Below are 18,676 nucleotides of genomic sequence, written 5' to 3' on the forward strand. Positions count from 1 at the left end.
TTCCGCAGCTGCCTGAAGGAGCCCAAGCCTGTTCCAGTTTCCACTTGTCAGGCAATGTAATATTGCCTCCTCCCTCCCCATGTCCCAGATACCTCCTGGTGGAGACGTGTAGCACTGGGCGGCGACGCGTTGCAGACAGTGCTCCGAACCAACTTTGCAGGTGTCCCGCGTAACTCCTGAACGGGAGGGCGTATCGCTGGCCAGTACCTGCTGACTGGCATAACACAACAACCAGGCTCTCTTCAGGTACGAACAGAGTGCGACACAGCTCCTGGGTAGATTGAAAATGTCTTTATGGACTTCTCTCTCTAAAGTCCAAAGAAACGCTCGGCAGACTCGTTTCTGCTTTTGAATTTAGCTTCATCAGTGCCCGTTTCTCTTTTTTTTGTGTCCTCATACATGCCATCGGAAAACGCTCAGGATGGAATAACTCCACTCACTTCGTACAAGCCCTTATTTGAGACCGCCCTAGTGGTGGGCCTGAAGGAGAGATAAAGTCTTCCCAGAGGTACGGCTGTATTCTAGTCCTACTCCCGTTCACATCAACTGAGAGGCGATCTGTTACTAGGGAGGACCGGACCGACAGACCTCCGGTATAATCGTAGGACTGACCTTACTCTCTCCAGATCTTCAGAGCTGCCCAGATTTTATTGGCGCTAGAGATATCACAGGCCATATCGGATTGACTAGTCATAATGATGTTCTTTAGACAGTCCACAAAAGAAGGAGGTGCCTCAGACTTCCAAGCTCTACAAATTTCCTTCCTTGCAATGATTACTACATAAAATACAAACTTCGAGGCTGGATGCATGCATAGTACATCCTCCAGAAAACCACATACCTCAATCCAAAAGGGGCCCATCTTCGGGCAATCCATAAATATATGCAGGTCATCAGCAGCTGGGTACTTACATCTGGGGCAATGATAGATTGTTGCAGATATCTTAGACAGTTTACCTGGGGTCCAATACACTCTATAAGCGGTGTATAGGTGGTTTCTCCTAAGATTAGCTGGTTTGACCACAGCCTGTAACATAGAAAAGGCGTCACACCATAGTTTCCGTAAATCGCCCCCATTTTCGGGAAAAACACTACCGCAGCGTCCCGCCAACTCTAAGTCTAGACAGTCCCCTGTGTCTATGAGCGCTCCATACCAAAAAGATACTTCACGTTTCCATCGTCCTGTTTTAGAGATAAAATCCACTAGAGATAGAATCCACAGTTATACTCATATCATCATTGCCCCACGACTGTGATGCCCACCATGCAGACAACTGATAAAACGTAAACCTCATCAATGTCCCACTAGTTATTCTGGATAATGAATCCCAGCTGATAAGTTCTAAATTCTCCTGGAGCTCTCCCCACAGTGTGATACCTGCAGCTCTAAGTGGTTGCGATAATTGGTCCTGGAGGCATTTCGGGGTTCCAGAAGAATTCCTATTCCTAGTATGGTATTCACAGTATATATCTGATGTACCTCCAATTTTTTAGTGCAGCCAATAAGACCTTAAGTCAGACTTTTTTGTAGAACTTGGGGCCCCAAATTTATAAAGAAAAAACTCCTGTCCCTGCGGAACATCATGCAGCAATGCCCGAAACAAGCGGCCCATGGAAGAAGAATCAGTCGTATTGGCTAACATTCTTACATTTTTAAAATGAAAAGCATGACAATAGGAGAGCAGGTCGGGTAAGGCTAATCCTCCTAATTTTAGCCCTCTCCTGAGCCTTTTCCACGCAATACTCGATGTTTTTGTGGCCCAAATAAATGACCCAATTTTACATTGAAGAGTGGCAAGGTCTCTATCATTAAAGGAAAGTGGGATTGAATTAAACAAAAAAGTTAACTTAGGCAAAATTATCATTTTAACAAGGTTCACCCTCCCGTATATATTTAGTGGTAAAGCATGATAGTAAACAGCCCACCTCCTTAAAAACCTTCTCCCAACTGATCTTCGATGTGTCTATCAGCTTCTGCGCTCAGTGAATCCCCAAGTATCTCATCCGACCCTTTGCCCCTGGTATTACATTTGCGCCGTTCCAACTCATTATTTCAGTTTTGTCCCTATTAACTTTGTAACCCGAGACCTTACCGAATTCCCCAGCTAACTCGAACAGTCTGGGTATGGCTTTTATATGATCAGATGTGTACATTAAGAGGTCGTCCGCATAAAGGGCAAACTTAAGATCCAAATCAGCGATATTAAACTGCAAAATAAGAGGATCTTCTCTAAGGGAACAAACAAAGGGTTCAATATATAAATTAAACAATAGGGGTGAGAGGGGACAGCCCTGTCTGGTGCCTCTTGAGATATCGAACCATTCCGAAAGAATACAATTGACTAAAACGTTCGCTCTTGAGTTCGAATAGAGAGATTTGACAGCCTCAATAAAATTCATAGGGAAACTGAAACTATGCATGGTCTCCCAAAGATAATTCCAGTTCACCTGGTCAAACGCCTTAGCGGCATCAATTGCAACAAGGGTTAATGGTAACTTTTTTTCAATTGTAACCTCGATTGCCCCAATGGCTTGAAAAGTAAGCTCATTGAGCTGCCTACCCGGTATGAACCCCCTCTGATTAGGATGTATAATAGTTTTAATAATTTTTGCCATCCTGGCAGCCAGAATCCTGGAGAAGATCTTAAGATCCGAATTAAGTAATGAAATGGGCCTATATGCCTCAATTTTCTGGGGTCCTTATCTTGCTTGAGGATCAGGGACACTGTTGCTTCTGACCATGAGGGGGGGATAGCTTCCTTGTGTATATATATTTTGTTAAAAAGAGTTTTTAGGGCCGGAACTAACCTATTTGATAGGCCCAAACATATCTCAACAGGGAGCCCATCTGTCCCTGCAGCTTTGCCCCTGCTCATTTTTTTAAGTTGTTCTATGATCTCTCCCTCTGAGATACTAGATGATGGATATGTCCTGTCGATCTCCGACAGGCAAGGGAGGTGTCTCTGGTTCAGCCATACTTTGACAGCTTCCGGACTATAGTCGGTGTCCTCCTTATATAGATCGTACATAAAGGATCTGGCCTCCTCCCTGATCTCGGCATCTTCCTGCAGCAGGTCCCCGGACCCTCTTTGAACCAAGTTCTTGATGTGGTTCCTAACCCTATCCACACTGGATTTCCAAGCCAGCAGAGAGCCACATTTTTCGCCATAGGCAAAATGCTGTCGTTTACTGGCGTCCCATCTATCCTTCACAGTTTTATCTATCCTGGCTTGGAGATCCGCTTGCAAGGAAATCAGCTCCCTTTCTAATTGTGGCATAAGGCTTCTGGATGTCAGAGCAGCCAGTTGCAGCTCTCTCTCCTTTTCCTTGATTCTCCTAATGCTATCTGTGTCTGCTTCTTTAGCTATCCTGTTTTTATTGATCATTAGGGAGCTCAGAAGTCCTCTTAGGTATGTTTTGAAGGTTTCCCACACTATTTGGTCCCTAGCAGAGGCGGCATTAAACCTAAAGAACTCTTCAGCTTTTACATCAAGCTCATCCATCACCCTCTCTAATAGTAAGGTCCTATCCAAAGTCCATCTCCTCTGACACCCATCAGGTTTAAGGTTAAGCCTCAACTCAACTGCGGAATAGTGTGATATCAGCGCAGGAATATAGGCTAACGACTTACGGTCTGATAACGGACTCTGATCTACTAGAAAGTAATCGATTCTTGAATATTGCCTATATTTCTTACTATAGAAGGAATACTCTCTAGCATTCCCCTTATCCACTCTCCATATATCCAGCAGCCTGAACTCTTTGACCAAAGTCTTAAGTGCAGAGAAAGTTCTAGATGGCACATTATATTTTGCTTTAGATGTACGGTCCAACTGGGTATCAAACACCAAGTTGAAATCACCACCAAGTATTACTGGGGCCGATGTATCTAGCAAGCTGGCCTGGAGTTTCAGGAGAGGGCCCGGATTATCCTCGTTAGGCCCATAGTAAACGGCACATACTACTGATATACCACATATAGAGAGTGTTGCAACTAACCAACTCCTGGATTGATCAGTGCCCCATTTCTCCACCTTCACCCCCATATTACGCCTAATCATTATAGATACTCCTCTTGTACAACCCCTTTGATTTGAGGATATAACCTCTTGAACCCAGCTGAACTTATTAAAACCCTGTTTGCATTCCTGGGCTTCCAGGTGGGTTTCCTGCAGTAGATAAACATGAGCCTCGCTCTTCTTTAAGGACTCACCCACCCGGGATAGCTTCCTAGGGTTCCTAAAGCCATTAATATTCCAGGAGAGGAACTTAATCCCCCGTAACCTACTCATACCCAACCCGGAAAGGAACTACCTAACTTGAGCCATTAAACTTTGTTATTATTTGTAAGAAGACAATTTTCCAATTCTTCCCACCCCCCCTCCTCCCTAGCAACACCCCCCCCCCACCTTGAGGAACCCACCTTCCATCTCTCGGATCCAAAAAAGAGCGCCAGATGGGACCCTCCAAGGAGCGACCCAGCGTCTCCTAGATTCTTCCACCAACAGACACGTCTCTCTTCCGTCAAATACCCGATGGATGGGGTGTGGTGTTCGAACAAAATTCACACTGCACTCCTAGATTTCCTACCCACCCCCCTCACTTTTAAAAAAATTCTTTTTTTTTTTAAATCTCGTCTTTTTTTTACTATGTATCTTTTTTTTTGTTGCTTCCCTCTTACCACCACACCTTCACCTTTATTCTCACTCTCACCCTATGAATCAGAAAACCCTACCCATTCAGTTGCCATAAGACCTACTAGGGAGACCAGCCGTATGCCCACTACACGGGGCTATGCCATCCTATACAGAGCTGTGCGGATCTACCCCCTCATCAGGAGCAAAAGAGCATCTACATCCTCCGTGGAGCTGAAGTTATACTTCTTTTTTTTCCACATTACCTTTAGTAATGCGGGAAACTTCATTTGCACCTGTGCTCCCAAACTCCTAAGTTCTGGCATTCTAGAGCCCAGCTCCCAGTGCCTTTGTGCTGCCTATATCCGAACGGATCTGATAGGCCCCCACCTCATGATGTGATGTCATCCCCTTCAGGGATCTCCCCAAAATCAGCTCCTTAACTGCGTAGGTCTGGAAATTACCTAGGAATTTCCTCGGTGTTTTCCTATCTGGGTGGGGCTTGAATGGATACCCATGGACTCTCTGAATCTTTGATTCCAAATCAATATCCTCTCGATCTTTCAAGACTCCCTCCCTAAGCAATTTACAGATGAAGGCCTTAATGTCCCCCTTCTCCACTCCCTCCGGGATTTTAAGGATCCTCAGATTGTTTCTACGGGCCTGCGTTTCTAGCCTCTCCAGGTCCAACTGTAAGGCTCAATTCTGCAGTTTCAAAGCCTCAATATCCTTCACGTTCCCCTGGACTGAATCCCAGAGGGTTTCAACCTCCAGTTCAAGAGATCATGTACGCACACAAATATCATCCAGTTTAGACTCCAATGCTTCGCACTTGTCATGGATCCCCTTCTGATTTGCTTCTGAAATTGCAAACTTAGAGAGCAGGTCACCCCTTAGGGCCTGAAGGAAGGACCCCAACTGTAACTCATCTCTACCTGAGCCATCCAGTGACGAGGCCTCTCAGACACCAAGTGATGTGTGTATATATATATATATATATTTATTTATATATATATATATATATATATATATATATATATATGTTCCTAGTTTTCAGTTTTGTGTTCAAAGTTTGTTTTGTTTGGCTCTTTATTGTGGAATGTTCATGATGTGGCTGTTCAGAATGTTCACTTTGAAATGGGAAGGGTGGCATAGATGCAAGAGAGAATAGTGACCATCCTGTGCTCCCTGTGGCAGGTTTGTCTGTTTTATGCTATCAGATAAACCTATCTCTGCTAGGTTTTTACCACGTTAAGCCTTTACTACGCATTTTTTAGCGCAAATATTTTTACCGCAAATATGCATTTAAAACGCATGCCAATACAACGCATTTAAGGTAAGTTGGGGGTCTCCCCCACAAATTCATAGTTTTTAAATATGAAAACAATGCGTGATATTGGCATGCGTGCTAAAAAATGCGTGTAAAAGGCATGCAGTGTACTGTCGTACAACCTCTGGTATGTCCAGTCCATATCCTTCACATTACCAAAATTCTACCTACTTTTCTGGTCTCTTACTCCGCCAACTGCAGGTTACAAAACTAGAGTGATGAAGGAATATGCACCAGAGGAACGTGTGTGTCTGTCCACTGGCTGATTTCATTTTAAATTGGAAACAAAGTTTATTCATTTCAGCTGCAAAGAAGGGTTTCTGTTGCACTGTGACATTGTTCATACTACTGGATAGTAAGGTTTAGAAAATAATAATCTGAGACGAAAGTGCAGGCATTTTCAACCCTCAGCCATGGCCAGGCTGCTTAGGTGCACTCTGTCCTATTGTCTTCCGCAAGTCGGGTCACATTGTCAATATTTCCTTAAGCCCTTTTGTCCCAGTTTCTCCCAGTGATGTGACAATGAACGAATGTGAATTAAGTCTCTTTTTTTTAAAATAATCTTTACAGTAGTTGAAGCACAATTGACATTTTGCAAGGTTTCTGATGAGTGAATGGCCCCTGAGCAATCTCTCTTTGCTTCCCCTTTAGTTATGTATTGCTGTCTGTCTTATCTACTTGCTCCCCCTGTTGTGATACAGCCGATGCAATGGAGGTAACCAGTATTGACACAATATTGTTTTACTCTTCATATTTATCAAATTTCTTTTTTCTCCCTAGACGTCTCAGTCTCCTGTGGAATCACACACTGGTTCCCCTCAGCTGCCAGGCAGACCAGGTTCAACAGGTCACCAGCTCCCGCGAGGGTATATTCCTATCCCGGTGATCCATGAGAGCAATGTTCCCAATGTTCCAAGGCAGCCTTCACAGCCCTATCACCAGGCACAGAAGACATACTTCCCGGCCCAGTCAAACGAGTACCAGCAGCACCAGCCTGTGTATCATAAAGTTCATGACGACTGGGAGCCCAGGCAGGAACCACAACAGGGTCTGTTCAGAGCTGCCCAGAAGGGTTCGAGCCGTGAAGGGTCGCCAGTCCGAACCAACAACCAGATACCATCTCCAATTCGGCTACAGACCACTGTGGACAGAACTCAGGTATTTTATTTATGCCGTACTCCATGTGTCAAAAACTAACACTGGTGCAGAGCACTTACACTTATTACTCCAAGGTGAACGTGCAGAATGGAAAAAAAACTAACAAAAGAGGGGATTGAGTGTTAATTTCCATTCCACTTCCATTGATGTTGCCCTCTCACAAACTACACCGTCACTTAAGCACAGGGACACCAAACACTAAAGAGAGGATGCTCCTTCTGATTAATGGTCATATGACAAGAGTGACCACACCCCTGCACCCTGGGGACTACACCCCTTGGAACTTATTATTAATCACCCGACGAACCACACTTTCAGTAACCCAATTCCTCGAGCATATCCTTACTGGTGACCAGACCAATTGCCTTGTTTCGGTGGGGCTCGTCTTAGGCCTACCAGACAGCTTAAAATCTTTTGTGTACCTTACCAAAAACGTACACTGGGCTTACATACAGCCTGCTCATTCTTTACCATTGGTTGGCTTAATTGTGACTCTCATTTGCATGCAGTGGCAGCTGATATTTAACGGCGGTGGTGGGGAGCAGGTCACAGGGGAATGAAAAAATAAAAATAAAATATTTACCTGTGTACTGCTGCTGCTGCCACTCGGTCCTCTTCGCCCGCTTCCAGGACTCCAAGGCAGGAAGCAGCGTTGTGATTGGCTATGGGGAGCCGTGGTTTGGTACTCAGCCAGGAAATGGGAGCCTGGGAATATTCTCCACAGAGGCTGTAATGCAGCCTGGGTGGAGAACATGCAATGTGCACATGGTTGTTTGGCCAGCCCGAGACGGCCGACCAAAGTGTCATGTAACTTGAAGTGGAAAACCACTCCTTCCCTGCCCTGCTCTGTGAGCAGAGTAGCCCTCCCCGCCCCTACCCGGCTGAGCAAGGATGGAAACATAAAATGATAACAATGAGTAATTTTTATTTTTACTTTTTTTTACAATTCTTTTTATTAACATACATAAATATACAGTATCATGGATTTGACATGTGAGAATACAGTGGAGACAGACTATGATCCCAAATTCAGCATAGTGTTCCGCTGGGTGCTATGGAGTAGGGATATCATCGCAGTCTATGCTGCGGGCAGGATACATATATTCCCTCAATATGAGTTCCATGGGTCCCATATTTTTTCCTTTTTTGACCTTCTCAGTGAGGCCACGCTCCTCTGCCTTAGCGGTGGAGCGGCTCCTGTTCGCATGCTTTTTATTCAATGGCTTTCCTTTCCCCTCTTGTGTATGTCTCTCTCCTTGAGCACAGCCTCATTACCAGCCTTTGGAATGCCTGTCTTGTTTCGTTCCACTACTTTCTTTTAGGGAATTTATATTTTATTTTTCATTAAACACCTCAGGAGAGTGACATAAGTTGTCTTTTTCTCTCCTCTTTGCTGCTTCTTCCCCTGTACCTGCTCTTGCTTACCCTTCACCCAATCTTCACCTACTCCTCCCCCACCCTTCGCAGTCATTTAAATATATTTTTTTAACTTTTTGGGGAGGGCCCAGCAGCTACCATTTGTTGTTCGGCCTCTCGACATTTTAAATGACACTTTTGGACATTCCCTGTTGGTTCCTCACAGCCCCCCACACTCTCCTCCATTGTTCACCTATCCATTTTAATTAAAAAGTTTTGGATAGCCTAGCAGCCTCCATTTGCTGCTGGATCTTTCTGTTATCTCAAAGGAACTTTCTTACACTAAAACTTGATTTTTAAATTTACTTATCTATGTGACGTCTTCCATCTTAGATCGGTCCATAGAAAAAAATTGGTTACCTTACCATTCTGTAGCAACATACATGCATACGCCTACAACATGATGTGACTAGCTGCAGGAAGCGTGTCATTGTACCTTTTCTTTTTGTCCAGCGGTAAATCGCATCAGCAAAACGGATTGGCAAAGCCAATAGATAAACAAGGCAAAACCTGTTGACTTTTCCAATGCTTGTTTTTATTTGTTCCCTGCCCCACAGATTAAGTTGTGACCATCGGGTAAAGTTATTTGGCAAATAGGGGAGAGGAGTTGGCCTAACGGCTAGGGCGCTCGACCTCGGACCTGGGGATCTGGGTTCGAATCTCGGTAACGACGCCAAAACCTCCTATGATTCTGGGCAAATCACTTAATCTCCCCGTGCCTAAAATGAAAGTGTGTCCTCATGTAACGTAACCGGAAAAATATGTAAAGCGCTCTGATACCTGATTCGGTTCGGGTCTAGTTCGCGCTATATAAAACTCTGCAAAAAAAAAAAAAAACTAGAGTGAGTAAATTGTCTTCACTCATCTTATGTATCCCTTGAGGCCCATGTCGTATTATAACCTTGTAGGCTTGCTTTGGTAGTGGTATGTGACGTAGGTAAGGTCTCACACTAGTACTTAATTCTATAACCAGAAAAACATCATTGCAGGGATTGATGATTTCGGCTCATTAAATGTAAGCAAAATAGCATCAGCATACAAGAATGACTTGATATTGGTAGCAGAGATCTTAATTCCTATTGTATCCTTCAATTTGCATATAGCTACTGACAATACTTCTACGGCCGGTAGAAAAATTGATGGGGACAAAGGACATTCCTATTGTGTCCCTCTGTTTATCACTACAGGTCATAATATAAATTTGCCATAGTTGTTCTGTTCAACGGGAGAATATGTAGTACGTTAGAGAGGGAATGATCTCCTAGGCTGACCCGCTCCAGTGTTTGGAAAAGATATCCTCATTCTACTCAATCAAACACCTTCTCTGCTTCCAACAGGAAGGTCAGCTTTGCGAGTCTCAGCTTTGCCATCTGAGGTGTACTAGTGTTCGGAAAAGATTTCTAGATATGTGTCCTTCTACAAACCCCACTTAAGAGGAGTGGTTTACAGTCACGATCACTTTGCATAGTCTATTTGCAAAGATTATGGCTAATATTGTTGACATCAATATTTATAAAGAGATTGGTTTATAGCTGGCACAATTGAATGGATCTTTACCCCTTTTGTGGAGGAATAACACTATTTTAGAGATTGGGGCGAATGCTTCTCTTTCTTCACCATTCTTAAAAACAGTGCAGAGCATGGGACGATGATCTGTTAATTTTGTAGAATTCATTATGTTAGTCATCCTCACCCAGGGAATTAAAAGTTGCCAAGTAAGAAATAACCTCAATCTCATGGTTTGAAGATACAGACCTTGTCTAAAGAGGGTAGATGTAAATGTGTAACACATTCCTATTTGTCTTGCTGTATAGTTTCAATGATATAGTTTCCATGTAACTCAGGTATGTCAGTGGGTTGGAAAATGAGTTGACCACTGGAATCACATAATGTGGTTATGTAAAGTTGTGCTTCCCTCTGAAGTACTTGTGTGACACTTCATTAGAGTTTCCTACACTGATGATGTAAACAAGAAAAAAAACATTTCTGCAATTCTAATTAATGTCACAGTGATTGTTTTCTTGGATTGATGGTTATAATGGTCCGCCCAGTCTCAAATTAAGTTTCTCATCAATTTTGTTCAATTTTGGTGTTTCACCCGACAATGGCAGAGTTCCTCCTTATTAGGAACCTCCAAGTCCCATTGGTTTGTATAAGGCAAGTAGAGCCTTGTAGCAGAAATAAATCAATCCTGGAAGATGTACCCTGTACACATGAGTAGAACCTGCAATCGCTATCCCTCGGGTGAAGCAGCAGCCATTAGTCAGTCAGTCCATGGTCTTACATGACATCTGGCATGTGGGCTCCATTATTACCATTTCATTTGTCATGGTTCTTTGGCCTGTCCAATATAGAGTCCAAAGTTACGTTTATTTATTTATTTTATTTATGAAGTTTTATATAGCGCAAACTATATAACTATATAACTAGATCCCAAAGACAACCGGTGTCTTTACAAATTCCTTAAACATTCTGAATAGGGATGAGAGAAGGAACAGTTTGTCATTAGGGACACAGAGGCGGGCATTGTAGGTAGAGTTTGGATGATGTGGCTTCTCTGCGGAAGGACTAGGCTCCCTGTGTAGATTCCAGTTTCCCATTTAAGGTATTGGAACATACCAATTATATTTAGTGTCATATTGTTCAGTGGCTTGAATAGAGAAGTTTGAGTTACCAGTCTGAAAGTAGATGAAGGATTGGACGAAATTAGGCAAAACTAGTGGGCGATACTCTTCTGTACCTTTGTAATGAAAGCCCTATTCAAAAAGCAAAAAATGGATTTGAAACAACCAGGGTGTGGAATTCCTATCGGACCACACACACACGACATATTGTTTATGGTCAAAGCCAACGTGTTTTATTGTTTATTTTGTCCTATGGACAATGAGGTCCAATTCTTTGCAACAAAAACCTTTTAACTGCTAGTTTATAGTACCACAGTGTGGGCATGTGAAAGAAGAGTGCCTGCTGATAAGGCAAACTTTTTATCCATATATATATAAGTTGTTCAAACTTATATATATGATTCCTTAATGCAAAGACTTTACAGATAGGGTAAGTGTTCTTAGATAATGCTGGGAGCTCATCTCGTATTATTGACATTGATTCCAGTATAAATATAAAATAAACAGTGTTCATATTTTCAAAATTTAACAATTCAGGGCTATTTATGATGCTCAGTGAATGCTCCCTGATTCAATACAAATGCATAAGTATAAAAGCAAGAGTGGTCATAGTTTGCTTTCAAAATAAAATGTAAACAAAAACATGTACAGCGTAAAAAGTTTGGTTGTGCTATTGTCCAACCACCTCTCCTTTAGGAAACAGTTAAAAACGTTCCTATTTACCTGAATATGCTCTCCGTCGTCCTGCCATCCGGACCAGTAGGTTCAGCCTAGCGCTGGGAGGCCTCCGGGTAGCCATGCGCTCTACAAATGCCCAATGAATTTTTTTTTTTTAACTTTAAATAAAAAATTTCTGAGCCATCATTTAGTAACATGTTTGACAGATGCCAATATTCTAAAGAAAGACTAATAATGGAGAATACATTTAAAACCATTATAGGCAACATGAAAATAAATTAGGGGCCCAATTTTTAATGAAAGTCTCAGAAGTGCACCACAGTTATATGTACTTGAATTGGTGCAGATTTACAGCTCTCAGGGATTCACAAGAGTTTACAGATGTATGCCTGGAAATCATAGCCCTAAATTTTGAATTCCATTTTCGCATGAACAGATATGTATATTTGCTCATGTGAAAATCTGCTGAGCGATTGCAAATTCGTATCCCCTACATCTTTCTCCCCACGCTGGAAAATGTTTTATTCCTGGCCATGTCACACGTAAATTTCCAAACTTTTACAGTGTATGAAGAGGTTGGAGATGATTTCGTGAATATCCTTAAACGTTTTAATTTATGGGTGTGCACCCACTCCATTGTCATTCAAACCCCAAAAATTCCTCTTCCTTCTTACTTCCAGCCCCTGTATGTATATTTGCAAAAAGGTTATAAAATCAGACCCTTGCTAGAATCCAAACCCTCGCATAATTAGAGAGTGTTATGTCAGAGCTCTGATATAAGGAGAAAACTCGCATAATTTCTAATCTCACAGCATGACACCCAAAAGGGACACATGGATTTATGTGTATGGGGCAAGTAGTTTCTGAAGCAAGACAGCCGCCCAAAGTGACATGCGCACTTTGGAGCATCCAGCCACGTCTCCTGTCCGCTGTTGCCAATTGGCAGCAGAGGACACGCCCGCATGTCTCTGGGCTGGAGTAAGACTGAATGCTGCAGTGTGGTGAGTGCGCACATCGGAAGAATAAAATGGCAGTGAAATGTTTTCATTGCCATTTTATTTTTCCTGCGAGTCTCTCAGCGGCAAGGGGGCAACGCTCCCCTGCCCAAGTGAAGAAACCACAGCTGGCTAGTTCCCAGTGAAAACGCTTCCTGATACAACTCTTCTAAAGAATTGTTATTTTCCTCAAGGCCAAACACCACCTCCCAGAAGCTCTCCTTTTCATTGTTGTTAACGCTTGCAACAATATCACCAAATGGTGGCAAAGAAGACGTTTTAATGATGCCTGTCCGGACTGACATACTGCCAATGCGCATCACCTTAATACAATCGTTGTTTCTTTCTTTCTTTCTTTCTTTCTTTCATTTGATCTAATTGCGTTATTTTAAAATGCACTGCCCACACTCCCTTGTCTAGACGTTTTTTGCCACCATTTTGATTGAATCAGTATATACTGCCCTCAAACTGATTAAATTAGGTTTGAAAATAGATTTCATTTAAGCCATCTTTTGGTTTTTCTTTAGTGATAATAAGGATTGCACATAGGGATGTATGACATTACAACGCATGCTTTTACATCGCATGCCTTTACAACGCAGTATTTACAACGAATACCTTTACAACGCATAGTGCTTTTGGGCGCTGGATAGTGAATAGTTTAATTTACTATTCCAACTCCAGTCCCCGTGGATAGTAGGGAAGGTGTTGGATAGTACATTAAACCTATTCCCTATCCTAGAGCGCCCCCAGCGCAATACGCTGTAATGGTTTGCGTTGTAAAAGTTGCGTCGTAAAGGCACTGCGTGGTAAAAGTTGCATTGTAAGTGATGTTTACCGCACATAGTAATAGGCCGATACATAAACAGAAAACTTAATGATCATATTTTCATAGGAAACATTGTCCTTTTATACTACATACCCAGGTTCCCTTAGGGAATATAGGGTGGCCATTTCTCTTTGTAGACTTGTAAGTATGCCATGTTTGAACTTACCAACAAAGTGTAAATTAGACATGGGTGGACGTTTTCCTTTGCAAAATCACAGTTCAAGTGCAGAATCTGGTATACTCCCAACAAACTCATAAATGTCAAATCAACAAACGCCCAGGGGTAGCGGAAGTGACATTGCATGCCATTTGACCTTTACGTTCTGTCACACACACATGCATACACATATACACAGAATTACACATACACACACACTTTCTCACATGCACACAACATACATTAAAACATTTGTTTTACTTACCTCAGGTGCTAAGGAGGGTCATATTCCAGCAATTTGAACCCCATTTTTATTTCACTGATGGTGAATAATATATTATTATACACCATTAGTGTAGTAAAAAAATAAATACGCAAAACAAGCAGATTGGAGCACCAACCTATGTTCATAAGGGCGAGCTGCCTCTGAGTTCCTGACACTAAGTTTCCTACCTCTGATGCCAGGGGTCGCAGCTGTGCCCCCTTAGTGACGTCCATGTACAAACCTAAGCTTTGCCTTTCTTTCTTTCTATGAGTCACTGATTTAAAGGCAGATCATCGTATTATTTTTCATGCATAACTTCAGTGTTCAGTACAAAAAAATAAGATGGAATGTTAACATGTTAGACTACATACACCACCAAACTTACCAATATCTTTTTTTTATCTTTCTGAAGGCTTTTCCACAAGAAACATCTCAACAAATACCATACCAGAAAGAATCCTCTCCACAACCAGTGTCCGAGAGCAAGGCAAGTCCTTTTGAGCCAGATTCTCCTCCTAGCAATGTCCCCTTCCACATTGCTCACCAAGAGGTTGAGCCAGAGTTTCCGCCTCCGCCTCCTCCGGTCTCTGAGCTGGAGAGCATGGAGAAAAGTATGCCCAGCCCTGGTATAAGTCCTCCCCCACCTGAGGAACCCACCCCTCAAAAGCCTGCACCTGAGCAGTCCGCGGAACCAGAGATGTCTGCGAAGCACCGTGGCATACTGCAGGTGGAGTGGATTTTAGACAGAGTACAGACACTTGAGCAGGCTGTGGAGGAATATAAGGGCAAGAAGAATGAGAAGCCATATCTGATGCTGGAAGAGTACCTCACCAAAGAGCTGCTGGCATTGGATTCTGTGGATCCTGAAGGCCGGGCAGATGTACGTCAAGTCAGGCGAGATGGTGTCCGGAAGGTCCAGAGCATTCTGGAAAGACTGGAGAAGAAGGCACAGGAGAATGCAAACACTTGCTATGCCCCACCATGTGTGCAGGAAAGCATGGAGGTTGACTCTGGGGCAGACAAAAGTGGCCGAGGAACTCGCCAATCGGGATCAAAGGAAGAGGGATTCACCAGCCCCACCAGTTCATCCCAGACACCTAGCGATGCAACTGCACCCTAGGGGGTTATACACCAGCTATTTGCTTTCACAATTTAATACCTTAATTGTGCTTTTTCAGTGTCATTTATGTTGCATGTGTTTTCCAGAGCATTGCACAAAATATGGCTTTGAGAACATGTTGGTGGGCGGGGCGAAAAAAGCAATTAAGAAAAAACTTATGGTTTAATCTTTTAAACATATCTATCTGCTCTGATGTACAAACAAGAACTGCTTTAGTCAACAATTGTTTTAACTCTGGAATATAAACTGCAAGAAAATTGAAAACAGATTATTTTATCTGTCTATTCAATGATAAAATCGGAATGACTCCTGAATCCAGAGCAAGAGATGCAGCCATTTTCTTCCACAGTGCCTTGTTTTCCACATTAGTATTTGGTGTATTTAAGGAGAAACGTGTTTCATCCGAATATTCCTGGGAAGTTTTGTAGCATTTAACATTGTTATAGCCCAATGTGTACAGCATATTGAACTTGACTCTTAAATAAGACATTGCAGATTGTGAAGATACTATTGTTAATGCTCTTTCATACAGAATCTTACCTTATACTATATCCTGTTTTGAGCTCCTATGGGAGATTTAATATGTGCCAATATCTCCCTCTTGGAGTGAGCAGAACAGATCACAACCAGCTTCCAGTTGAATAATTTCAAGCAAAGGCAACCATTTCTCAATTCTCTGAGCAGCCTTTCCTGCAATACTTTAGTACCAATGGGCATGTTAAGGAGTTGCCTTTTTGGCAGTGTTGCACAGTTATGTTGTTCTTCCTGCATTTGATTATTTCTGGAGCATCTGCAAAGCCATGTTATCAAGCCACTCTCAGAATGGATCCATTGGATAGTGTTCTCTAGCCTCTTTGAAGCAGATACTATACTTCAAACACCCAGCTTCCTCCCCTTTGCCTTTTCCTACCAATGTGCCTCATCCCTTCTCTATGGAGATCTTTCACTTCTTAGATTAGGGGAGTCAATGAGTTTTTACTCTGTCCTTTGTCAGTCGTGGACCCCTTCAGAAAGAGCCATTTTAAGGGCTGTGTTTACAGACCCCAGTCTTCAAGACCATGCCGTCCCTTATCTCTCTTTAGGAGTGCCCCCTAAAAATAAAGATTGATAGGTCTCCATGGTCATTTGATCCAAGACTTATTCTTTGAAGAGGGATCGCCCAGACTCTTCCCCACTTCTCCTTGCAAGAAGACCTCAGATGGGTTTCTTTCTATAGCTGTTCTATGCTTGGCCTTTTTTTGTTATTGGAGTGTAGTCTGTGTAAATTCAGTCCTTGGTGTCTTCTTCATTGTTTTGCCTAGAGAATATGAGGGGGTTCATATTGGCTTCTAATTCTGACATTGGCCCAGTTGCTGATGATATAAGTCGGATCCCAACTGGGCAAAGTTGTTACAGGGAGTTTTAAAAAGGGCCTATTCCCACTGAGTACTATTAACTGAGGCCACCAGCTACTAAACACGGACCACTGAAAAGCCATATGATTGTAATGAACCTTTAAAGCCATATGATTATAACTACTTCTGAAGCCATATGAATGTAACTACTTTTGGCCAGTGCTAATACTGACTGATTAGCACGATACTCGTGGGGTTCACAATCTCAAATAACCTGAATGTTGCATCCCATACCAGGGGTACGAGAGAGGGCTTCCACTTGTTATATAGAGGTCTGCAGGCATTTATTTGAATGAACCTGACCTGGCTCACTGCCACATGCCACACCATTATGTAAATCAGACTGCTTTAACAAGGCACTGCTTCCCCTTCCACAACTAGGCACTTTATGTAAGAACCCAGATAAAGTGTGTGTACAAAACTGTAGGTTTATTTATATGTGTGCAGAGAAATGTATTGTTATATTTGCAAAGAATAAAATTAATTTAGAACCTGCATTGTCATGGTTGTTTTTAATAATGGTTTGTTAATGAAACACTGACTAGAGATTAGCTTTTATACAGCTGTTGTAATTCATGACGTCTTACCTCAAGGATGTCCATCAATTGTCTACTAAGGCCTTAGCCATGCTAGATTGTCAGTCTAGCCACATAGAATACATTTATATGAATATGTGACGTTACAAAGCCACATATTACATCACGGTAGGTAACAACGCGTTACATCGTCTGCATTGTTACCAAGCATGTCATTACAACGCAAGTCGTTTCTGCGACTTACACTAGATGGCACGCTGGATTTAGGAATAGTATAAATTACTATTCCTACTCCAATTAGCGCAACAGCAGAGAATGTGATGGACTTGAAATGCAACACATTCCCTGGTGTTGCACGCCATCTAGCGCGCAGACAATGTAACGTCCACGTTGTTCCCAACGCGCGTGGTACTGACAGTGTTGTAAATGCTGTCTCCCCATTTGAATACATTACATCTATATGCAAATCATTGAAATCACCATTGGTTATCTTGAAATCAGCTTTGTTGAGGCTCCCCGGGGACCAAACGTGGACATTCCTGCTGTCCTTGCTATTTACCTCCCTCGAGGACCAATATTAGACAAATCCCTCATTGACCTTAAGTGAATGGGACATCATTACCATGCAGCGAGACATGAAGTTGGAACATCACTTACAGGGTAAGGGTTTAATGTTTGGAAGCAAGCCAAAAAACGGTTAGGCCCACTGGTTTGATACTTCCTGGCCCTCACTGTAGCTAGCCTGTGACTGCACATAGTTGGAATAAACAGGGGTCCTGTTGGCATACCTCACAAAGATCGGCCTATATGGAGACTCACATCTCTGCTGGCGACTCAAAAGTAGAAATCTGCTCTCAGTTAGTAGTCAAAGAAAATCACAAATGTATTTATAATTTACAATTATTTATGTAACACTAATCTAACCCATAAGAGATGCAAGGCAATTATTGTGAACTTTAGAAACAGATTAGCACACCCAAATATTAACAAAAACAAACAAATAGAAAATACCTAACATTTTAGTTAGAGCAAAGAGTGTCTACATTTTAATTTCTGCTGATCTCAGAGAAATAAACGTCATTACGCTCATCCATTATCTCTCTTTGGATCATCAGCACTGAGTGCAATGTTTATCAATCTTGTGTTCAGTGTTCTTTGACAGGATGCTCAGGTGACCAGTACCATCTCCCTTTGAAATCCAAAAGCCTTCCTCGAGCAATTTAAAGCCAGGGAATTCATATCCCGCTCCTGGGGAAAATAAATGATGCATCTCAGTAATCTTCCTCACTGGACTTTAGATCACAACGTGAAAAGTTGTTCTCACAATTTGTGTAATTTGTGTGTGAACTGTTAAGGCGATTAATACACAACACTAGGCTTACACATAATATTGCTGAGTAGTATTTGGTTCAAAAGTCAGGACTGGTTAAAACTGTCAAACATGACAGAGGGCACTTTGTATCTTTGTCTATGTAATGTCTGACAAGATTAATATTGTATTTGCGTACTAGCAAAAATATACAGACTTCAGGCTAAATAC

General features: G+C 42.3%; 1 protein-coding gene across 1 annotated transcript in view; it reads left to right on the top strand.

Moving 5' to 3' along the window:
- BAG3 (BAG cochaperone 3) overlaps window positions 1-17,095 on the top strand; it is an 80,578-nt gene extending 63,483 nt beyond the window's left edge. The window contains exons 3-4 of the mRNA XM_078643923.1: window positions 6,745-7,122; window positions 14,499-17,095. Of these exons, the coding sequence (XP_078500049.1) occupies window positions 6,745-7,122; window positions 14,499-15,206 (1,086 nt within the window). The 3' untranslated portion in view covers window positions 15,207-17,095. The remainder of the gene's footprint in view (window positions 1-6,744; window positions 7,123-14,498) is intronic.
- The last annotated feature ends 1,581 nt before the right edge of the window (window positions 17,096-18,676 follow it).

The sequence above is a fragment of the Lissotriton helveticus genome, chromosome 5_1 (assembly GCF_964261635.1).
Source record: "Lissotriton helveticus chromosome 5_1, aLisHel1.1, whole genome shotgun sequence".
In the NCBI taxonomy this organism is placed as follows: domain Eukaryota; kingdom Metazoa; phylum Chordata; class Amphibia; order Caudata; family Salamandridae; genus Lissotriton; species Lissotriton helveticus.